The sequence below is a fragment of the Pleuronectes platessa genome, chromosome 4 (assembly GCF_947347685.1).
Source record: "Pleuronectes platessa chromosome 4, fPlePla1.1, whole genome shotgun sequence".
In the NCBI taxonomy this organism is placed as follows: domain Eukaryota; kingdom Metazoa; phylum Chordata; class Actinopteri; order Pleuronectiformes; family Pleuronectidae; genus Pleuronectes; species Pleuronectes platessa.
Genome location: NC_070629.1, coordinates 6,909,590 through 6,934,827, shown reverse-complemented (window position 1 = coordinate 6,934,827; position 25,238 = coordinate 6,909,590). Strand labels below are relative to the sequence as shown.

The 25,238-nt window shown below is 40.3% G+C and overlaps 1 protein-coding gene across 1 annotated transcript; it reads left to right on the top strand.

Moving 5' to 3' along the window:
• Positions 1-3,439: 3,439 nt before the first annotated feature.
• Positions 3,440-18,692, top strand: zgc:110329 (uncharacterized protein LOC550500 homolog). Its single transcript, XM_053421746.1, has 8 exons — positions 3,440-3,761; positions 7,845-8,030; positions 10,641-10,715; positions 10,849-10,944; positions 13,036-13,152; positions 14,969-15,019; positions 15,979-16,095; positions 17,523-18,692. The coding sequence occupies exons 1-8, from the start codon at positions 3,675-3,677 to the stop codon at positions 17,856-17,858; spliced, it is 1,065 nt and encodes a 354-aa protein (XP_053277721.1). The 5' UTR covers positions 3,440-3,674; the 3' UTR covers positions 17,859-18,692.
• Positions 18,693-25,238: the final 6,546 nt, after the last annotated feature.

Sequence of the window (25,238 nt, the reverse complement as noted above, 5' to 3'; positions counted from 1 at the left end):
CTTTGGATAAAAGCGTCAGCGAATGTAATGTTCAACAAGGTTACTTATGCTATAAAGAAGTTCCAGCTACCGCGGCTACGGAGCATTGGTTCATCCATCTATTCATAGTTTATCAATATTGAACGTATCGCTAATCGAAATCGCTCCAAGTTCCACACTGAACTTCCTTGGGCCTTCCAAAAATGACAATTTACAAGCTGATAAGATGAACGGTTCTTGAGTAATGAGAGTGACTGACTGATTCATAGATAGATGAAATCCATCACAGTCAAAGCAAGACATGATTATCATTTATACATGAAGACAACGGCACATTTTGTAGGCACAAAAATCACTAATTGAGTTGTGCAGACAATGAAAGAATTGATCTTGAGAGGAAACCTCAAAACCGGGTTACTTTCTCCCCTAATTCCTACACTGCAGAGAAGTGGGGCGCGCAGGCTTTAGATACCCCCCTCTGACAGGCACTTTGATTGGAGCAGGAACTTACACCCTTATTGAAAGCTCATTGCTTTCATGGGAGCTATAGTGCAGCCCTGCAGAGGGGGATGACAACAGACTCCCCACTTCCCAACTACATCTGCAAACTGACACCATCACACAGACAAGGCTGAAATTGGTCAAGAGCCTCAAAACTGCTCATCTAAGTGAAGTGATCATGAGGCAGAGGGCCAGATATCACAAGCTGTGAGAGCAATGCCAGGAGTGGGAATGGAGAGGACACTTTTTAAGGGTTAAGATAGGGTTTGGAAGTGTCGCTGGCTGAGCACTCTGCAGGACTTCATGAGATATGCAAAAAAAAGGAGAGTCATCAGATCCATGTAAGAGATGACTGACAGATCATCCAGATGGCTTCGGATCAGGAGAGGGGTTTGTGAGGACGGGAGGCTCCAACATGTGTATAAAAAGCTTTAGAACACTGGCTGTTGACCATACCACTGGGGTTTCCCAAAACACACCAGAGACACAACTGTTGCTTTTCAGCATCACTTTATTCTTATTCTAAGTCAAACTAACTTAAAACATATAACTTTGCAGCGGGAAACTCGGTTTTGCAAAGTCTCTCATGAAGTCTCTCACCACCTGTGTCCCGTGCGTCTCAGTCTTGAGTGTCTCCCTGAGGCATCTCTGCCTTAAACCTGAGGATGAATCAGCTATTTTAAATCAGTCTATGGTGAAAACGATATATAAACTGTATGTCAAAAGCCAGTGGCTCTGTGTGAGTGTATTATGTGTGTTTGTGCTTTTTTCTTGAAAATGGAGAGGAGGCTGGTAGAGAAAGTGCTGGATTCAAATGATTTAACACAAGAATGGAGCTGAGTTTTTTAATTTAAAGTCAATTCAGTCGGTGTAAACTGTCTCCCAGTCTGGCCTGAAGATCCCTAGGAACTCAGGGATATGAAAAACATTTCAGAATTTGAAATATTATTTCTGACCTTCAGATTGAATGGCATATACTAGCCTGACATACACATTCCCCTACCTCCCATTGAAAATTTAAGCTCAGTTATTTGTGCAGGATCCATTTCTTTGTGTGTTGCCTTTGATGAACTGCTGCCAAACCAGTGATCCTCAGAATGTGCACACAGGTGATAGATTTATCTCCGGAAACATGTCTTGCAATGTGCTTTGTGCTCTTTTCTTTGCTCCCTCATTTCTGCTCATGTATAGAAACGGACGCAATCCCAGCATGCATCAGATGTAAACTACCCTTCCATTAAAGGGCAGTGTATGATAACCCAATATGTTATTGATCCCAGTGGGGCAGTTGTTGTTTTGATTCCCCCTCAGAGGTCAGGGTCAGCCACAGAGCAGCCATTTCTCGCTCAAGGAGAAGCGATAAGTGTTGTTAAAGACAAAGGATGACACTGGTTGGAGGACTCCAGGAATTGATTAAATATAACCTGATGTTGTTAGCCAGCTGCAGGCTGGCTAACAACATCAGGTTACATATGTCAACTTGGTTACATATGTAACCATATGTCAACTTGTTTAAGGCTGGGTCAGGTTCCTGCTGTCATGTTGTGGCATCGTCGGTAGAAGACAACGTGTCGGTGCCGCTTCACGTGTGTGTAAAAGTGTTTTTTTAATCTATTTTGTATACTGGTATGTTGTTTTTATGTTCTTGACTTGCCTTAGGACAACGGATGAAAATTAGCAATTAAGCTAACTCCGGCATATTTATATTGATGCTCTGGCTGACATATTGATTAATGTGCACTGTCCTAATCAAATAAATAAATAATAATGTAACTTATAGCGAGGTCACACTTCTGTCTGCCACACATATAGTGGAGCTTGAATGGCAGTGTGTACAATAACAGGAACTGAAACTGTAGTGCAACAACAAACAAGAACACAAACAAAAGCTCAGATAATCTCTCAGGTGATGTGACACATGGCCAGTGTATAAACCTATTTGTGAGGTGAGGGCATCAGTAATGTCATAAGCGTGCCAAATATAGCCAAGTAGCCATGACAACTGATGCAACTTGAAGCAAGAGCTGGGGTTATTGATGAACAAAGTCAGGAAGTAACTCATTACAAGTACTCTTAATAACGATTTATTTTAACTTTGAAAAAACATGTTTTTCTTTAATTGTCTTCACCAAGGATGTTGTTTGATCAGCGTTTGTTTGTTTGTTAGATAGTACGCTAATGCAAGAACTCTTACCTGATTTCCAAGATATTTTGCAGAGGGGTGAGGCATGACCTGAGAAAGAACCCATCCAGTTTTTGTTCAAGTTCAAGGGGCTGATCCAGGATTTAATTTTCCCTTTCTCTTATATTGCGAGATAAGACCTTTTTCCATATTTTCATTGATTTCTCATAGAATAATTCACAAGTGAGGCATGTTTAGGGAACAATATTTATGAGCAATTTGGTTGAGATTGAACAAAATTAATTCTGTTGAATTTAAATGACCTTCGTAGTTATAGTACATACATTTTTATTTATATATAAAAAAATTTCAGCCATCTTATATTAATGTGAAAACTAATGTGACTACTTCAACTACTTTTAAAAAGTCTCATGGCTGTATTCTTACTAATACTTTTGTCTTCTAGTAACATATAGTTTTATTATTACTTATCTTTATACTGTATATTAAACCTTTCTTTATTCTCTACTTTTAAACTTTAGTACTGGTAAATATTTTCCTCTCTGCCCATGCATGTTACAAATCTGTTTGTCCAGACTGATACTGAAACCTTTTTTTCAATATCATAGGCTTAATGTTTAATGTTAGATCTGTTGTATGTTGTTAGAATATTACTAAATTCATGAACATAAACAAAAACAATAAAAAATAGATATTACCTAAAACTTCGGTCAAAAACACAATTATTAAAACAATGATGCAAATGTTCTGTGTCAACTTAATCCAATTAAGGAATGAGGTTGAGTGCACTGCCCCTTTAAGAAAGGAGTCACAACAAAGCGTGGAGTGGCCGGTGAGGAGCACGGAAGTGGTTCTGTCTCGGGGGCTAGCCCACTATGTGTCTGAGAAATGAGAGCTGCTGCACATTTAAAATTCAGCTAGCTCTGTTAAAAGCCGTTTTCATTTCATTAACAATATTTAATAATTCCTTGGTATTATTTTAATATCGTCGGGACGAAAAGGGGGGTACAGCTAGCTAGCCTGTTAGCTAGCTCCATCAACGCTAGCAGCCATGCCGACCTACTCTGAATTAAGGAAAACAAACCACTTCTACTACTTCATCAAATTCACCCTGAACATCTACTCAATGCTCTTCTCGGTAAGTGTCTGACCGATTGACATCAGCTCTCAGGGGGAGTCCTTGGTCAGTGTCTGCTAGTGGAAGTAGTGAGACGCGAAGCATCCCTAAGCATCAGTGAGACCTCTCGCCAAACCCTATTCAAAAACCCATGTGTTTAAATGTCTCTTGTGTTCCAGCTAGATAAACGGGCTGTAAAAAATGAATAAAGGCATAATACGAATCTGTACCATCTGCCATGCAATTCGGCTCACACACCTAAAACACATCCCGTTGCTTTTTATCACAATTTCAATTTATATCGCGGACTCTCCTCAGACTATGTGATCTCCCCTTAAACAGCTTTGCTCTGTGAGACGGGCTATACTTGACATTTATTTATATAAATCCCCGTGTGTTGGGTAAAACATATTTCGTATTCACCTGGAGACTGTGTTGATTTGAAAACGTTCCCAAATCACGAGTACAGCCTTGTGTATGTGTTGCATTGTGATGATTAGTAGCTTTATTTTTCCATGGGATTTGGTTTGGAATCCTCTGGATACTAGCTGCTAGCTTCTAGGTGGTTAGCTTACAAGATAAACACTACCACCTCACACATCATGCATCCTGCTCCTCTTCATTTGCTTTTAATACAATAAATGTGGCTAATTTAATATTTTCTTCTTATTCTGAAAAGATAATATTTTCATTTGGGATGTGAAGCAATGCCCGTCGACCACCGGCTGTCAAACAGCACGGTGGTGCAGGGCGTGGGATCCACTTAAAGGGATGAAAATGTTGGTAAATAGATCGGCCGGCAGAATGTACGAGCCGACTGAATGACTCCTTTGTTGGTGATAAAACAAATTCAGGCTCGTATTTAAATAAAAATGCATCCTTATTTTTAAAATTATACATAGGTAGTTTATCTAGGTAAAGAGGTGATCTTAAACATATAAACAGGTATTTTCTTCCTGTACAGAGTGAAAATTATTACAAACTGAGTTTGAAAATCTGGCTCTGGTTATTTATACTAACAAATTGTGGTAAGATTCAAGCAAAGATGACAACAATCCTTTTTTTTTCTCCAGTATTTCCCCTGCTTCATATCACAGCTCTCTTTTGTTAAGATACATACTTACTTTTAGATAATGTCTGTAAACTGTCTGTGGCACCAGGTACATTTGATGCTTTGTAAATTATCTTTTTTTGTCTATTGAACTGTCTGAGCCAGCATCAACTTTAAATTAAGTCTCAATTGTTTGCAAAAAATCAAGTAATACTGCAATTTTGGCAATTGTAATATTAGTCACATTTCTAATAATAATTGTAAATTTCACATCTTTTACATTATGTGATGCAGAAAAAAGATGATTGGCTCATTTAGAAATTGTGTCATCTAATGTTGTCCATCGGCTGCATGCCAAATAGCAGACCGCTCATTGAAGTCCAGCTGGCAAATTTTTAAGTTTCTTGTGAGTTTTCACCATTACATCAGGTCCAAAGAGTCTGCTGGTCATTCTAATCTTCATTACTGCAGCAGTGAAGGTAGAAAGGATGACTTTGGAAGTGGGAACCAAGCCAGATGCATCTGTCAGTGCTTTATAGAGTGTTTTAAGCACAGCAGTAAATGGAGTTGACTTATATGGACCCAACCCTTAGAAAGATTGCCTGTGTTTCCAAATAGCTGGGAAGTAAACACTGTTTAATTTTTCTCTTTTTCTTGGGTTAGCTGAATATTATCACAGTATCTGATTAATTTGTCAACATGTGCTCTAATGGTTCTATTTGTTACATTTTTAGTTGAATGGGTTTGACTTAATTAGTCTCCACAATCCTTTTAATGCAATCCACTTTAGTACACTGATTCAATGGGCAACACAGTGATCCAGCTCACTGACCATTATCTTAACTTCAACATTATTTGGAGATACTTGTACTATACCTAACTTGAGTATATACATGTTATCCTGCTTTGTACTTTTACCCTATTACATAGAGATATTGTTCTGCTTATTCCACTAAATATGAGCTACTTTCCTGATTTAATGTTTAAATATAGTGCTGCCTATAGATGCACTGTATGAATGTGTGTGTGAATGGGTGACTGGCAAAAAACTATGCTGTAAAGCATTTTCAGTGGTCATTAAGACTAGAAAAGTGCTATATAAATACAGACCATTAACCATTTCACCTTACTACAAAATAAATGTCCAGCATTCAATACATAACTTAATATTAAACCAGTGATTACAAATGGTCATAGCTTGTAAACCTTCAAACACAAGTAGCATCTTGTTTATGCCTGTGTCACATTTCAGCAGCTTTCAGATCCACCGAATAAAACAAGTTCCTTTCTAAACCTTCCAGATGGTTTTGTTCAAATTACTGTGCAAGATCTAAAGAGGTAACATTATTGTATATTTCATTAAAACCTCACAGGCTGAGAAAAGTCCAAAAAACAAGGACAGCTTAGAAACGTGTTTTCTTTTTTTCTCAAGCCATTAATCACCTCAGGATTTTGTGATGCTTTGGATGTTGCAGATGCCACTCGTACAAACTTAGATCAAATCACAGTGTATTCAAAGTGGTTGAATTAGTCCAAACAGACGAAAAATCATTTGTATTTGTTTAACTGTAAAAATGAAACTCTCAAATGCCAAATTTCTGCAGAAAAAACACATTTAAGTTACGTTTTGTTAGAAACTTAGTCCATTCCTTTAGGGTAAAACAGTGCTGGGCACTGGCCGCTGATCATGATTGTGATGATGTCATCATATTTTCACCAACAGCACATTTGGGGGTTTTGGGCTAAACCTGCGCATAGGACTGAGCAATAAATCATCAGAATTATTACAATATGATTTAATCAATAGCAATATACAAAAGTCCAATATACATCTATATATTGCTTATGCATTAATTGTTAAAGCCCAGTAAACTGGTATAACATGAAACTCATCAGTCTCTGCCCGTAAAGAAGATTTAAAAACACAACCTCCACTTAGAGGCAAAGATTTGTCATAAAACTAAAAATAAATAATTATGTTTGTTAATTTATTGTATAATCATATTCCTCAACCCGACCTGCACCTATATTAAACTGGGAAAAAATCTTTCTGATTAAAATTTTTTCCCAGATTTTCAGTTTAGAGGAGTACTTGTTGAACTTTGTGTTGAGGCATAAATTACTTGAACAATGCTTGAACTTTACTTTATTATTCATAAAATCTGAGCAATCTCATCGGTATTTCACAATTCAGACCCAAACTATCTGAAGAGACATTTTCTTGCCATGTGTTATGGGCACAAGAGTTTAATCCAACTGTGATTTGATTTGTACAAATAATGAGAAACAACTGAGTGGGGGACAGCTGGAAAGGAAAAAGGAATTGTTTAAGCAAGGGGGGAAAGAGTCAGTTAAGCTTAACTTGCATTTAAGGAATAACGATTAGCCTCGTCTTTGTCATTAAAGTCACATCGCATCAATTGCTTTTGGCTTGTTGCTGAGTGTGATGATGCCATCACAGGTTTTTGGCACATCCAATTAGACAATTTTGGGTTTAATCCTGTCTAAGTCTCCCGCCATGAGGGAGTGCATGTCCACTCTGCTTCATTAACTAAAGAATTACAGTAAGTGGATATGGTCACAGTTTATGAGGACAGTATCCTTGTCCTGCCCCACATCCACTTAACATAATTTCATTAGTCAGGATCTCAACGGAGCCTTTCAATGTCCTATAGTACAAGACAAAATAATCAAATATTCAGGTTTTGCCCCCTTAAATCTGGGAGGTCAAAGAAAAGAAGAGCTTGGCATCCATATCCATTTACTGTAAGTTGTGCCTCATGTGCATATCGGGCGTCTTAAACAATCAGAAAAGCGCACAATACACAAAGTATTGAAAAGGTAAATGGGTCTGACTCTCTTTAGAAGCTACTGTATAATGAAACAACTGAACCATAATGACATTGTCTTTACACAAATATTGTGTCCCAAGAGATTTACGAGAGTAAATATATAGTGCCACTGTTTCTTCTCAACATTGAGGATTGTCAAGCTATACAATTCATGAACCCTTTCTCTCTCTCCCCCCTCCCCCCCCCTCTCTCTCCTCACAGCTGATGGGTCTCTGTGTGCTGTGTGTTGGTGTGTACGCTGAAGTGGAAAGGCAGAAGAACCGAACCCTGGAGGGCCTTTTCCTGGCTCCTGCTGTGGTGCTCATCCTGCTGGGCCTGGTGATGTTCACCGTGTCAGTGGTTGGCATGGTTGGATCCCTCAGGGACAACAAGACCCTGCTGCACATGGTAGGGATGATGGAGGAGGCCGAGGGGAGGTGGGACTGTTTACAGGTTTTGTGCTCTGTCGTACATGACGCTCACTCAGTTTGCAGGTTTAGTGGTACACATGTCATTTTGGTCTATGGTGTTTCTGTTGTTTTGCTCTTCGTGAATAATGTTTAATACATGAAATATCAATCAATGGTGTTGTGTAAGCAAAAAACATATATCAAGTTGACAATGCACAGTGGAAGGGATATCTCTCCTCACCTCTGATCACAGAATAGTGTTCTCTCCTCTCATTGATCTGATAATGCCACAACTCCTCAAGACCCAAGATGAGTCCCTGTGGTCTTTCTGCTATCAGAAGCCGGGGTCCGTGTCACTGCTCTCATAAGTCACGACTGGCAGAAATATTTTGGGTCACCATCAACGACTCTTGACAAATATAACTAAGACAACAACGACTAAAATCCCAATGGAATATTATAGAGTATAAATATATAGAAACAATTAGACATGAAATGCGATGACCCAGAAAATTACAGTAGTGCACAAAAATGAAGACAGTCAACACAACCACAACTGCTCGAGCTAATGTCACTTGATTCCATCACTTTGATGTTTCATATTTTTTTAACTTACTTCACCCATGGTGGAGTAAACCGCTGAATGTATTATGATGGTGCTCTGTTGGTGGGGTGATGGTGGTGGTGGGTTCTGCAGCTCTGACTGCTAATGTGTAAAACTCACTGCATTCTAGTGACTTATACCGGGTACAAGATAAATAATATATATATGTATGCACAGGTGTATGTTAGGAAGGTATTGGGTAATATAACAGATAACTCTATACATAAGTATCCATTAAAAAATGTGTTTAAACATATGTTTAGCTCCATGAATATTCAATGTAAAATTGACACGTGCATTAAACTGAAGAGATAAACAGTTTGTTCAGAGTTTGCACAACAGCAGCAACTCATAAAACATTTAAACCAGCCACGCTTCGGATGGTTTTTCTTTTCAAATGCAAAATCACAGCTGTTGGTGTTGCCAATAACAGTAAAAGAGCTCAAAGGGAGCATGGCGACATGACTGTGGTTGCTATGCAACTATCTAATTAGCTTTAGCTAAATAATGTGAATGAAAAGGGGCGTAAAAGTTAAACACATAAAACAAATTCAGTGATGCTCCGGTTATGTTTTGAAGAAGAGGATGAGAAGCTAATTTCATAGTGAAGAAGCCATGAAATGAATTTATTACACTAGGAAATGTTTTGTTCCATTTGCTGATAATGCTTCTCTCAGCGCTGGTCTGCTAATTAAAGCAAGTTTTAACTCAGTTTTTAATCATTTCAAAAGTTGCAAATGTTCCATAAGAAAGTGGTGTGCTAGGCTTGATTCGGCTGAAATTTTAATTGGATGACTTTAAATAATAATTTGACGAACAATATATCTGCAGAGTCTGATCTGAATGAAATTTTTTAAATTACACAGAAGTTTAGTGCACACGGATATACACCATTAAATACAACATGATGCAATTGAACTTAATTCATTTTAAAATAAAGTCTGGTGTAGCTATGCAAGCAGCTTAATATCATCTCTCTGTTATTAGGTTTGTCATGATAATAACATTAATTATCTGCTGTATCCAGGCACATTTGATAGACTCTAAGAACCCATTCAGACCAAACTCGTGCAGTATTAACATCCGTCCTGAGTGATCCCATTATAAATGGACAGCGCAAAGTAATGGTCTGAACTCGCCCACATAATCATTGCATCCTGAGATCTGATCACTCCCATGTGGCCACGTTCTAGCTGTGTGAACCCAAATGCATTGTGGCGTCAAATGAAGGACCCACTACAGTTTAAGCAACCTTTAAGCTTCTCAGTTGTCATTATTCAATTTGTTTGTGTCCACAGTCACAATATTAAAACTGATCAGCTCATAATGAGGGATGCTTTGCTTAAATCATACCAGCTCACATTCATTAACTCTCTGTCTCACTCCTGCTTGTGTTGACGCACACACACATTGTCATGGAAACATTTCTGTAAACTCAGACTGGTGTTTGTGCACACAAATGGCGGTCGTGATTATTAGCAAGGAAGTGAGATCTGACCACAAGTGCTCACAGGAGACGTGTTCAGCACACATTATTTTGTCAGATGTGACCAGACGAACTTAACGCTGACCACTTGTGATTTCTAAGGTAGAACCTTAATACCAGGTCTGAACAGGGCCTGAGTGGTTGCCTGGCCCTGTGATTGACTGGCAACCTTTCTGGGGTGTCTCCTGCCTCTTGCCTTGGCACAGGCACCAAACACCCTAGCGGCCACCTTAAGGATAAGCAGATGTAGATATTGAATGGATGAATGATTCCTTAAATATTCCTAGATTGGTCCCAGTTACAAATCCTTAGGATTGGCTTGGGAAACCTAATTTATTATGTTATGCTTTGTGCTGTTGATGTGTTGAAAATTCGCTGTTGAATTAAGCAGCTGAATCAGTGTCGGCGGTTTTGGAACCACCCTCTGGTAAAGTGCTGTTTTTAGTGCGTTGGGGGCTTCATGTCTAATATAACATACCATGGGAATGCTGTAAGAATCTTGTCTTCTTCCTCCACAGTTCCTCTGTGTTCTCTGTGTGCTGCTGCTTCTCCAGGCTATCGCGCTCACCACGGCTCTCATCTTTGAAAGGAAGGTAAATATTTCCGTGTCACTCTAATGATGCCCTCCGGTGACAGCCAGGTCGCTTCACTGCTCTTTCTGACCGCCATCATTTTCGTGAGAGTTCATCACAGTGACAACCATTGTCAATTTCTCATTTTATCCAGACGTCTGCCTTGTTTCAAAGTAGCATACGAGAAGGAATTAAACACTACTACGATGATCTGGACTTCAAAAACATCTTGGACTACGTGCAAGAAAAGGTAAAGAAGGAATTTTATCCCGAAGATATGGTAAATGGTTTTGTATTTATATAGCGCTTTTCTAGTCTTGATGACCACTCAAAGCGCTTTACAGTACAGTTTTACATTCACCCATTCCCACACACATTCACACAGTGCATCTATTCACAGCACTAAGTTATTCTATGGGGGGGCCATTCGGTGTTCAGCATCTTGCCCAAGGACACTTCGGCATGCAGATGGGTCAGACTGGGGATCGAACTGCCGACCTTCAGGTTGGAGGACGACCACTCTACCCCTCAGCCACAGCCGCATGTGGGGATGCATGTATTATATTTAGGAAAAGTACAAATCTTTAAAATGTATGTTGTACCTGATAGATGTGATCTACACACAGGCACTCAGTGTGCATTCTTAATTTAATGTAGACTTTTACGTATTAGTTCTTTCAGTTGAACATTGTTCACACTACACAATGTTCTGCCAATTACCAACGGGTTTTGCAAGTCGCAGACAAAAAGATCCCGATTTGCGCTTGATTGGTCGTCACCAGTCACAATGTGTGAAACCTTTTCGAAGCCACTATCAGAGAGGGTCAACGATGGGTCACAGACTCCAACCTGATCGAAATCTAGTCCGAATTGACTACAACTCCATCCAGCTGTCACCAGTCAAAGCGCAGGACCGAGTGAAGGTGGTGGATGTATATTTAGTGGTAAAGTGGCCCCTGATTTTTTTTTTTGTTTACACTGCACATGTCTTTTAATAGGGAAATCAAGCAATGCCAATTCTTTAGAGAGACAGGGCAACACAAACTCGGTGAAGATAACATCAACTAAATCAGGCTCGGGTTGAGATTGGACAGAAAAAACTAAATTCCTGTTGGGTTCAGGTCAGGCTCGTATTGGTTGGGACAGGAAGTAAGTGTCCCGAGATGTTCTCTATTCTTTACAGCTGTGATGTCCACTGAAGAACTTAGCCTCTTCTCCAGCTTTATGTGTCATTCTGAGCAGGATCAAACAGAAGACCTAAGAACTTCTCACAAGTGTTTTCATTTTGAATTAGCTGTGTTGGGACTTGGGACCAATCAGGGTTTCTCCTGGTGAAAAATCCTGAAGTCGGTGATCCCCCATCGCCAGTCATTTGTGTAGTGTGACCTCACAATGACTACAAGTCTTACGATCCAAGTGATTAGTTATCCAATGACCTCAGAAGAAGTAGTAGTGTGAAATTCTACATTCTAAACCATCTAGTTCAACATCAAGCTGCTCATTTCAATCCACAATGACATGTTTGTGGATTCAAGTATTGTTTATCTTTGATTGCAAATATGCAGTTATTTGCCCTTCAAAAGAAAAGCCTGCACGCTCACAAATAACTGCCTCTTAAAATCCTTTTGTTAAATGATCTCAGGCAAATACTGTGGGGTCCTTTGGCCGTGTGTTGTGGCTTGGCAGTGGCTTTAATGAATTAACTTTCAGATGTGTCAAGTAGACTAAGGGGACCCACAGTGTTATCACTCACACTAATTAATGATCAGAATAGCTGGATCAAAGGATGTTCTTTTAAAATGGGAGGAAAGTCAACTCGTGATTTTGCTATCTACGTTAAATCTACAGGCCACGTTCCTTCTAATTCTCCCCCCCCCCCCCCCACCCCCCGCCACTGCTTGTAAAAAACGTCTTATCTGCACAGCCTGGTGTAATGGCCCTGTAGCTGCGGGCAGATGATCAGGAAGATAGAGGTATCCTCCATTATTTAGGAAAGGTTCAACGTCTTGGACACTTGATTGAATGTTCTCATAGGTACTTCAAATGACAGCCTTTTAATTAATAGTCAATCTGCAGTCTTCACATGAACTCTGGCTTTCTACTGCAGACGTCTCCTTTTTCAGTAGGAATTTGATGTACTGGAAAATAATGAATGTGTCTGTTGGGGGGACAGAGTTGAAACAGAGGTGTGGTTTGCGCAGCAGAAGCTGTAACTCAGTTTTAATTTTTAAGAGCCCTGAAAGAATAAGCTTGTTTTTTTCATATGTTAATTTGCAACCAGCCTTTGTTTTCATGCCATGTTTGGTCCCCAATCGCCTTATCCTGCTATTTTGTTTTTCAGTTTTCATGCTGTGGAGGGGATGAGTATAAAGACTGGGGGGTCAACCAGTATCATTTCTGCAATGGTACCGGCCCACTAGCCTGTGGGGTTCCATACACCTGTTGTGCTCGCCACAAGGTAAGTGTTGGTCCCACACAGGAAGCCACCAGGCCATCACATGCTTTTACACTAACTCTTTACAAATAAACCAAGAGAATGACTCAAAGTGAAAACACAGGACATTTGTGCAGCAACAGTGTTCAAACTTGTGCGTGAGCAGGGACTTTGTAAGATGGTAAATGGGCTTTTTGAGTCTTATCAAACACTCAAAGCACCTCACAGTGCAAGCCACATTCACACATTTATGCTCTTGTTTTTACAGTGTTTCTGTACGCAATGCTTTTTCTATTACAACCCATTCACACACTCTCAGCACAGCCATCGGGGGCAAATTTGGGTTCAGTATGTTGCCAAAGGACACTTCAGAATTCTGACTCCTGAGGAGCCAGGGATTGAGTCACTGACCCTCTCATTTGTGGACAACCCCTCAGGGATAGAAATTCTGTAAGAGTGAAGGAAAGCATTAATTCAATTCATTTAAATTGTATTGGTATTGCCCCAAATCATAACATACATTATCTCTAGGCACTTAACATAAGCTGCTTTCAGACATGCGCTGAATGCTGCAGATCCTGCGTATTTTCTCTGGAGGAGCTGCGTGTGTGAACGCAAATGTCCGAGCTAGAGGCTCCGCGGTTTCTTTGGACTTTCTCCACCTGGCCTCCTAATATAGGTGCACAGTGCTTATGATAAAGACACAGAGAGGAGCAGTAAATTACTGACAGAGAGAATATACTTTCTTTTCACAGTCCAAACATGTATGAAAAGACTAAATGAACACTGTATGTGGACTTAGAGGAGCTGTGCATGGCTCCCTGGTGTCTGCCTCAGAGCAGGTGGCGCTGTAGCTGGGCTGTGCATCTTCTCCCCGGGGCAGTGGAGCCGTCTGTGGTCTCTGCGTCCGTAGCCAGGGACTGTTTATTTTTATTTATCACAACTCATATCTTCATCGCGATATTAAACAAGGTAATTGCATATCACATGTTTTCCTAATATTGTGCCGCCCTAATCCTCAATGGATTCACATCAAGCGAGTAGGGGGGTTGATGAGTCAATGCCCAGTGTACGTGAGTGGTCATGTGATGTGCATTGTCAGGGGTGTTCGTATGTACAAGGATTAAAACTGATACAGAGTCGTCTGGACAGAGATCATCATCAACTAAAACGTAGTGTGGACGAAGCCTCAGACAAAGTCCAACCCTTTTGAACCATATGCCCGGTGCAGGGACCCTTGTTTTCCTCCATTAAAGGTGCAAAAGTGGATTTGTACACGCTCTCCATGAGCTTGGGTCGTTAAAATCGAGCCCTCATCGAGCCCACACTGTATGTAATTCATTGTGTAGAGGATATTGCCTCGTCTACCTAACAGGACACCTGCTGCAATTCACAGGTATATAGCCTTTGAGTAATTTCTCTCTTTAAATGAAATGTTCCCTCGTGGCCTCAACCCCACCATACCTCTGGTATCAAAGCACGGATACTGACTCTGGAAGCAGTGGAGCTGTGCAGGAGAAATTAACGACAGAATCATCCTTTGCTCTCTCTCTCGCACGCACACACACACACACACACTCACACTCACACACCAGAGATGGTAGAGTCGATTAGAATCTGAAGCTGAACATTGGCCCAGTTTCTACTGTTATCAGTTCCTACCTGTTGGGGCTGGGTCCATTTTGCGAAAGTTTAAGTTCACGCTTTGGCTGGCAGAAGACAGTTACACCCCCCCTTGTGAGGAGCATTCCCTTTATATATGTCCCTCGGGTATTATCTCTGGCCTTCTGAGCCCAGTTAAAACCTTGTCTCTGACTCTATATCTTGACTCTTTGCTCAGGTGGGAGAGGTCATCAACACTCTGTGTGGTTACCAGACTCTGAATAAAGAGGTAAGAGCAACTTCTGGTTACTGTAGACATATATTAGTCCGTTGTTGTTTTGTAACTCTGATATGAACAAAGTGGATAATGTTGAAAATAATAATATTTGAAGTCAAATTCCTATTTTCTCTTACTTTAATGTTAACCTTTGGTTTTATATAAACTCATGTTATAGTTATTATAAAAAAAAAAAAAACGTGATGAGATTTAACGGTGAAATCATTCACAAACCTACATAAGCAGTTTGAAATGTATATAGAAAATTAAGGCATACAATCCTATTAAAGTGACAATGATATGGCTATTATTTAATATACAGTAACTAATAATTGTTTATATAGCACCTTTCAAAACTGATGTTACAAAGTGCGTCACAAAGGGGACATAGAAATAAGACAAGATGCAAATGATACAATGTCATTTAAAAGTCATGTCAAAAGAAAAGGACAAAAGAAACACGTAATAGGACAAATAAACCTGTGTATTGATCAATGAAATTACTTCAATGACTACTATTTTTTACTTTCATAAAATAATAAAAAACCCATTTGCTAAATATTCTTGGAAACGGACACATTTACCCAAATACGAGACGACCCCCTCTTTTCCAACACTTCTCAGAAGCTTTCAGGAGATTCTATCCTTTCATGGGATTAAGACTCCTCATCTCTAAAGCCCTTACTTTTTACATGACATGACATTAAATCAGAATTCCCTTCCCAGGTTAGTGTAGTTGTGAGTTTTGTCGGATACTCACACCCTCTCCTGTCAAGCTTTTAAAGTAATCACAATGATTTCCTCTTGCAATCAGCACTTTCTGTCTGTCCCACTTCCTCTGTGACACCTGTAGTTGGCAGCATGACAGACGATTTGTTTCTTATTTGTGAATTTTAGGCTGTAGACGTTTTGAACTCAAAACTGAAAACTTTTTCTCTGGTTGTCTTCCTCTCCTCTGCTCTGTGTATCAGCGTGAAGGCCTGCATGACCGGATCCATGTGCGAGGCTGCATCCACGCAGTCAACCTCTGGATGAGTGACAACATTGGAATAACCGCCGCACTCTGCTGTGCCATCGGGCTGCCACAGGTCATTTAACACCCACGGCACTGACTCTCCAAAACTGAACTGCCCCCAAATCCCTCTTTTTAACCAAAATGCACCTTTCCAGTGAAGACTTGATATTTGAACTGTAGCCCCACGTCCTGTGAAAGACTCTGAGATCTCATTTGCTTCTGACTTCGACAACGAAACTACCCGGCACATCAGTCACATCACAAGTAGAACCGCAACATTGTTAGCTCAGGCAAAATGGGTTGTGGTGTGACTTAAACTTTTCAAAAAGCTGCTGCAATAACTTAAGTTTTGTTTACTTATAGTAAATCTTAATCTGTCTATTTTAAATTGCGATGTCCACAAATCTAAATCACAAATTTAGACCTGTTGTGGCCCCGTCAGAGCGAAGTAATTACAATAATTACTGCTCTAAAACGACTGCATAAATAGCCTTGGTGTTCTCCAGCCCCACTGCCAGAGAATAAACTGTAGCTCATAAAAGCTGCAAGACTTTGTCCAACTGTAATTAAAAACCTACACCTCTGTTGATTATCTGGGACAAACATCCTGGCGTTCCTTTTTCCTTTTATTATCTTAAAGTTATCGTTATTAACCTTCAATACGTGACAAAACGCATACCACATATATATATAAAATATACAATAACCAAAAACATCTAGTTCCCTTGAGGCAGAGAGATTTAAAGTATCTCAGGGGTTAAGGATCCTTCATCAATTTAGGATTTGATTTTTGTCCAGAGATCTTCTGCTTCTGAGGCCAGTTGGTGTATCTGGTGACTGTGGCTGTCAGTTAGTCTGTTGGAGCATCATGGGACATCTCGTTTTACACAACTGAACTGTTACAATGGAGATGATCATTTGGAACAGCTCTTTTCTGTCTTCTCTCTTCGTCCATGCCTGACAGACATACAATGTTTATCCAGAGTTAATCCAAGGTCTTTGATTATGCTCCAGACACCTTGTGCTAAGGAGTGAATCACAGCAAATTCAAATTGCCTCATTTTTGCAGTAATTAATAAAACACTACATTGGTTAATGAAATCAGTCTAAATTGACCCAGAATTCAAAATGTATTAGTTCAAGCTGCAGATTGTGTTTTTTCAGTTTTGTCAACAGTGTAATAGTAGCTCCCACAGTCCATTAGAGTATGTGTATCAGTTATTTACCTCGGTGGTTAGATGCTTCTTGCTGAAATGCACACTTGGTGTTGTAGTTAACATCTCACTTTAATTTATTAACCAGTTAATTTAGTTAAAACCAGTTATTACTCTCCATTAAACATAGTCAGTGGAAATTATTCAATGACAAACTGTGATAATTGGAAAATCATTTGAGTCGTCTTGTTTGTGTTTTTGCCTTTCATTTATTAATTACACAAATCCTAGATTGACTTCGGACACTTTGACATTTGTCTGAACAAGTCTCCGTGTCTCCCTGCAGCTGCTGGGCATCATCCTGAGCTGCATCTTCTGGAACCTGCTGGTGGACATGAGCGAGTCGGCAGACATGGTGGACTTCAGGCTGAAAAAGGTTGGGCTGCAGTACAGCGAGCTGGACCTGGCTGGTGCCGGCTGGTGCATGTGTCTGCCGAGGGACGGCGGCTACCTGCCCGTCCCTGTTGCCGAGCCCGACCTCGACCCCATTGACGTTCACATGCAGAAGCTCAAAAAGCAGGCGCCTCTCACACACTCACAGCTCCGAGAGATGCAGCAGTCCCAATCGGCCACTGGGCTGGATGAGGTGGATGTCGGCCGCAAGCAGAAAAGGGAACACTGAGTGCTCTTTTTACCCTTTCTTGCCTTTTGGGTTTTTGCCTTTCTTTTATTGTTATTGTGTTCAGTACATATGTTGAAGTTGTGTTGCACTACGTAATGGTTGAACATGTGAGCCATTGGATCAAGAGACATTTGGTCAGGATTTTGGCACTTTGTGAATGGATTTGTTTACTACAAAATGTAAAAGGAAAACCTGCAACATTGGCTTTAAAAAAAAAGAACCTTTCATTGGTCTTGTTTGTGGATATGTAAAGATTTATGGCATTATATCACATTTTATCTTTTGAATTTGAGCTATGTCTCATGTGCTAAAGCTTACCTCAGGCGGTTTGGAAAAGAGCCCAGTAGTCCGAGGACAGTACTATTTGGTGTGTAAATTAATGGTAGCTTGAAAAGATGTTTTTCAGTGTCTGAGAAATAGGAATAGTATGTCTTGCGTGTAGCGTCTGTGAAGGATGTATAGAGTTTGTGTCTTATTTCCTTTTATAATGATTTCAATTTGGTTTGGTGCAATCAGTATACATTGTGAAACTGAAAAACATGGGATGCATGTTTTGTACTGTATATGATGTAAGTTTAAAAGAGAAAAACAAAACAAAACAATGGTTTACATGTTAGGCTGTCATCAGGGGGACTTCAGTCATTTTTAAACTAAACTTTTTATTCCTTCCATCTTTCCAAAAAACCAATACAGGCATTATCCAGACTTCAAGTTCAGTGAAGCTACTCTGATGGTTTTTTGTATCTGAGTTATGCACTGTTTTGAGCTTCCCCCTAGCTCCTGCCTTGTATCAGCACTACTGTTCTTGTCAATAAAGCTGCATTTGTCTACTGACTTTGGTGATGCGCTGCTGATTTGCATGAAAAAATGAAAAACAATTATTTATTTTTTCTTGAAATTCTTAAGTTCTACTTTTACTGCAGTGATACCTCAACAGCACCGGGAAGTAAGTGAAAGTCCAAACCAAAGGACCAAAAAATTCAAATTTAGTCCGACCAAAAGGTGGTTTTACAGAATACTGGAAATTAAAATTAACCATATGTAAATGATGGCGCAAAGACACAAACCTTCGTCAGAACCTTGGTCCGGACCTTGAGTTATGAAAACGCCCTAAGACTGACCTAGAGAGCTTAATTTATAAACCTCCAGGACTCGGCCCAGTGTTGTCTGTTTGGGTAAACTGATGAACCTGCTGGCAATGTGAGGAACCTTAGTCCATGAGTTCCTCTAACTAAGGATCAGAGGTCCACTGCAGAGAGGGGAGGATCTGAAGGACTGAGAGCACGACAGAATAGATTCCCCGATCTAATAAAACTGAAATTTCATTTAAATTGAGCAGAAATCCAAACACCAGACATTGCTCATCACATTGTCAATACCACCCCTATGGTGTAACAGGGTGGTGGCAGCATCTAGTGAAATTAAGCCACTGTATATCGGTTTACTGTGTAAAAGATTAGGATATGGAATACCACCTTGTAATTGGGATTGGCCCTTTATTATGCATGATGTGGCAATAAGGTGCACAAAGCTCTCTCTCTCTCTCTCTCTCTCTCTCTCTCTCTCTCTCTCTCTCTGAGATTCGCCAGCCTTATTAATTCAGTTCACAAGCTGCACCTTAATGCACGCAGCTCTCTCTCCTCCTGCAGGTCATTCTCTTCTTACATCTCCTCCTCCTGCATCACGTTGATCGAGAGACAGCGTGTGGAATATTGAGAAGATGAAATGCGTCAGCAAAAAGACCCCAACCTAAATGGCCTGAATGCAGGATGTGCGCACATCCAAACAAGTTATTACGATATAATGATAATACGGACGTCAGTTTTGCTGTTACAATCACGTTTTCCACATCCTTATCTGTCAGATAACATCCTGGGGTATTTGTAGCCTCAATAACAATGTCCTTTGTTGCAAAGAGCACATGTATCGGGCTCAGATAATAACATACATTTTCCAAATTGCTGAAATTGCAGCAGGCGAAAGCTCATATTGTCAACAACCTACAGCTGCACTGTCGCAGGCTGGTGGAAATCATGACCACAGACCGATTACATTATTCAAAGTTTGGATATTTTCCTCATCCTCAGTATTTGTGCTTTTGAAATGAGAAAGTGTTTGTCCGGATGGAGAAGGAGAAGCAAAATTTCCCTAAACAGTAAAGACCGATTTTAGATTGAACCTTAAATCACCCGATTATGGAGACAACAAGATTGCTTCATCTCTTTCTAACATTCTCTTATGTACATACTCTAAACATTCATACTCCTCTTCATCTATTTTAGACACTCTCTTTTCTCATCGATGTTGTATATATTGTTTTTTTTATTTATATGCTCTGCTACTGTCCGTCCTGGGAGAGGAATACCTCACACGTGGCTGTCTCTAAGGCTTCTAGCTATGTTTCCCTGATAATAGGTGTGTGTGTGGGGGGGGGGGGGGGGGGATATCATACCTTGTTAAGCCCTATGAGACAAGAGATTTCTGAATATGGGCTATACACTTAAAATAAAGTATGATTTTTTTTCCTGTATAAAGAATAAACAGTCTCCAGTATCAGTCTCCGCCTCCCTCTTAGCAGGACAGACAAGTGTCCACGCCTGTGTGACTTTGATTGAATTACCTTCATATAAGGCTTCAGTTACAGGGAGAGCCGGAGTAAGCAATCTGCAGTCAATTTCACACTGAACACGCTTCATGTGCTATGGGGTAAATCAGACAGATTTTATATTTCACTAGAGGCTTCTCCCTCAGTGTATCAAGGAAACATATTACTTTAACTATAGGTGGTTACACAGGGGTCTCTCGTCATAGGCAACCCCTCTGTCTCATCCTCCTACTTCACTCTTGATGTATTCAGTGCTCTTCATAGCTGGGCCTCCTCAGATCTGCAGTCCCACTCGATTAGGTTTTAACAGATAACCTTTAATGGCCTCTCTCTAGTCATCTCCGCTGTATGAGCTCATACAATGTAAGGGAGAGGCAGCGGGAAGCAATCGACTCAATCAAGTGAACAGGCTTCACATGATTTCTTCTTATGAACTGAGAGATTTGAAGGAACAAAAGCTGCCGTCTGTAGGTCTCCTTGTGCTTAAGTTAAGGACGGGACTTTGAAGAAGATGAATAGTGATGAATGTCATGTGGGGGGATCGCGATGAAATCTAGTTAAGTCACCTTCTGGATGGGTTTAGTGTTCAAAATGGTTCATCAGGGTTAAAACAAAGTCAACTTGAAAACAGATCTTGAAAGAGACCTATCACCCTGGACAAAATGCTTCGAGAGTGAGCTTCTGATTGTGCGAGTACAAGCTCCTTGGAATGCCCCATGGCTGTAAACATGTGTTGTGTTTGTATGTGTTGTATTTACACAGTTAAACAACCTTTCGACACCTCTTCCCAATATTTACATAATAGCAAAGATTAAATAAAAAGGGTTGATGGACTTATTAATGATTTTAAACATGCACGTTAATGTTGATCATTGGCTTATGAATTGTGTTCGGTCATTAAAAGCTACTATCAACAACTCTGTAACTCTTCTTTTAAAATTTTCACCAACTTTCCAGGCTTGACTTGAGGTGGAGTTTTTCCAGCCGGGGACAGATTTTCTAAATTATTCTGACGCGACATTTAATGAACAATGAGTATAAACTGGGATGGTGGCATTACGAGGCCCAAAGCCTAGCTATCACAGCAGCAACAAACACTGTGGACTGAAAGGTTTTTGGACTTCTTTATGTATTTCCTTGTCCAGTATATATAGTATAGTCTTAGATACGAACGTGTAAAAGGCTGACAGGCTATCAAACGTGATGTGCCAACCTGCTGATCAGAAGCGGTCGGTAACCAGCTCCAAATCCATTCTCCACCCTGCAACTTCCTATTTTTTTATCACTTTTTCCACTATGCAATATATTGACCTGCTGGTGCATTGTATTGACGGGTTTTTCTATCGGTGGATGGTGAAACCAATGAAACAACTTCCTGCCTGGAGCTCTCTGCTCAGTCCTAGTTTGCCCATTATTGAACCGGTCCTGAGAGAGAGGGAGACAGATCGAGAGCCGTTCTGACAGACAGACAGACAGAGACAAATAGAGAGGAGCGTTCCTCTTTGCAGTGTTCGTACCATTCGATAGTTTGTCGGAGCTCCACTGGCATGTTGTCATTGATGCGACCCAACAAGCAGCAGAGGCCGTTTCTCCTTTCACTCATTCCAGCTGACAACTAATCCAGGTAGGTTGACTTTTGTCACTGTCACGTTGTTTGGCCTGTTTTTTCCTTGATTGCTCTCAATGTCTTTCTGAACTCTAAACTGTGCAATTCAATTTTCCCATCTTGTTGAGTCAGAGATAACTTTGCTCCAGGCCTTGTGTTTGTAAATGACAACAGCGCAGTAAAGGAGGTGTGGGGAAAGTACCAATATAGACATTTTGGAAGATTGTGGGGCTTTCAATATCAAACATAGACTCACATTCCACTGATGCAAATCATTCTAGTGAATAAAACTTACATCTAACCTTGTTTCAAGTTGAAAGTGTAAGTTGTCATCTAAATATGTCACACACCTATATCGACATCATAATAGTCATGATGTGTAAGTTTTAAGTTCTGGATCAAGTGTATGGAAGATGGTTTGGTCTTAGTTTCTGGTTCTGCTGTTTAAAAAAAAATCACGTTGTTAAAAATGTTTTGCTTTATTTCTGCAAATCTGCTTTCATAGGGCCACGTACTCTTCTAGGGGAAAATAAGGTTTTCAAACAGCCATTCAAAAACTTTCCAACCAGTCAATGAGACGCAAAGTAACTTCTTTAAACTTACTGAAGCACTAATGAGCACCACTTCTCCTAATAATTCCCAATTTCTCTTCCACTTTATCTCCACTCAAATTCAACCAAATACACATCAGAAATAAATCTTGAAGGGTTTAATTAGTGCGAATGTTGTGCGTGAATGTGTGTGCCTACAGTAATCTCATGCTTGTATTGCGTGGGACTCTGTATATGTATGTGCAGGATTTGTACACTGCAAAATAATAAGTCAAAGCAAAATAAGTCCATACGAAATTGTTGAATCATACTGCCCATGTCTCCTGTATAATACAGTTTGACTTTCCCTTGAGTGTCTTTAAATGAGGCTGAACTTGTTAATTAATATGTGAGACCAGGTGAATTACTGTCTCACTCACTGGTGTCTTGATGTCAAGTCAAGACGCCAACCTCTTTAGACAGAATGACATTTGGCTGCTGGTGTTTGCCACGGACTAGGGTACATTTGCCTGCCTCCCTTGTGCACGTGTGTATGTTTATGTGCGAGTGTGCATGACTCGTGTCTGTGTGTGTGTGTGTGTGTGTGTGTGTATGTGTGTGTGTGTGCGTGTACATGCATGTCTTTATCAAGCGATGTGGGGGTTTCGGTGGCGTGGGCGAGCCCATCGATCAGCCCGTGAGGGAGGCAGCCTGCAGCTCTCGCTCCAGCTGTCCACCGGGTGTGAAGGACACCGATGTGACAGCACTAATTACCGAGGCAGGAAGCCAGCGCTACAAACATTCACAGCAGCAGCTCAACTGGGCTCTGCAGGGCTGAGCCCATCCTCCACCAGCCACTTTACACCTCTCATCCCTCCAGGCTGAATTGTGTCACGCCAAAAATGAGATATTACCCACGAAGAAACACTGCTTTGCCTCGTGGGAATCTAAAGAGCAGATATGACTGGGTAAAACCCACAGAAAATCTGATCTGTAAATATCCTGTTTTGGCTCTCACAGCTGGAACCGTCCTTCTTTTCAAGATATTAGATCAAAAACAGTATCTCCTATTTCAAATGTTGAATATCCTTTAGCTACTTAAATAATGCAGGTAGCATTCAGTGGGTCCATCAGAACCTTTTTGATGCCTGCTGGAACTGAACCTGCGTTGATGCAATGAGACCGAACAAACATCAGTAGAACCAAAACGATGTTCTGAAAGGGGCTTCATGTTCTGTAAAGGGGACATGAACCAGGGTTCTTAAAAATTATGACATCTTTCATGTTACCCATGCCTTTATCCTTTTTAGAGAAAAAGACTGATTAGTGCAGTATGGTCTAGTCATAATTTAGTAAACAGAATACTAATAATAGAGATACAAGAAGAATGTCCCTCATTGGAGTACATACCTCAGTCTAACTGCACCAAGTGCTACCTCCTCATAGATATCAGTTCCAGTGCAGATTATTAATTATTCTCAGGGAAATCAACAAAAATGAGAAACATCCTATTTCACAATGTTATAGAAATTCAATAAAGATTTCAAGATTTGCAACTGAATGGGTTCTTCCCTGGCCCACACCACTTCCATCTCCTTAGTTTCATTGTAATCTGTTCTGATGTTTATATTTAATATTGCTCAAAAACAATCACTCAAATGGACTGGGGTGAAAACAGAACCTGGTGGAGGTAATGATCAACATTAATAAGGACTGTGTTATAACCTCAAAAGGAGGAAGCAATAAGTGAGTGACTTATATGCAGAGGACTCCATTTAGGTGCATGTTACATTTAAGTCACTTACATCTGTGCTTCTTTGAGGCAAGAAGTTATAAAGGGGTCTGACGCTACGCTAATAAAATAGTAACACATGGCTTGAAGCTCCATCAGTAAATAATTTATTCGGTTAATTCATGTAGAATGTGACAGGGCGTCATTCATTCTCAATGTCGCACCTTCTTACCATTTATGTTCACATGACCTGTCTAGCAGCCAAGTTGGTGACAGCTGGTGGGAAAAGTTACAACAACAACATGATGAGAAGAGTAAAGGATGTACTAATCTGGTGTCCAGAACTAATTCAATGTGTTTCTGTGTGGCATGAAGCTCTTCCCTCAGGCAGGGATATTCAAGTTTTGAATTGCATCTAGTAGCAACCAAAGCCCTGTGTGTAGCAGGCCTACTGTAAATGTGTATGAGCTCTCTGACCCCTGTCCAGTGGGAACATGGTGGCCTTAAACTCTGCTGCTGGTGTTCAATGTGTGAACTGGTGCCGCATGGGATAAGTTACCCTCACATTTGCACATTTCCATCGCCTTGGTCCAGCAGTTAATTATTTTCCTATTGATCTGCACTGTGACCCCACATGCAGGTCAGTGAGCAAGTGGCCGCTGCTGCCGCTGCTGGCTCACATTACATATATAACACATTGATACACTCATACCAGGGTCTGAAACACACAAGCAAACACATGTACAGAAAATGACAACATTTATACAATGTACACACATTGACCATCACAAATGTCCTTAAAAACCTGAAAATGTCTTAACCCTCAAACAGCCCTTTAAAATTGAGTTGGAAAGTAAGGACCTGCCAAAATGTCCTGTCTTTCTCAAAATGTCTTGATACCTAAGTG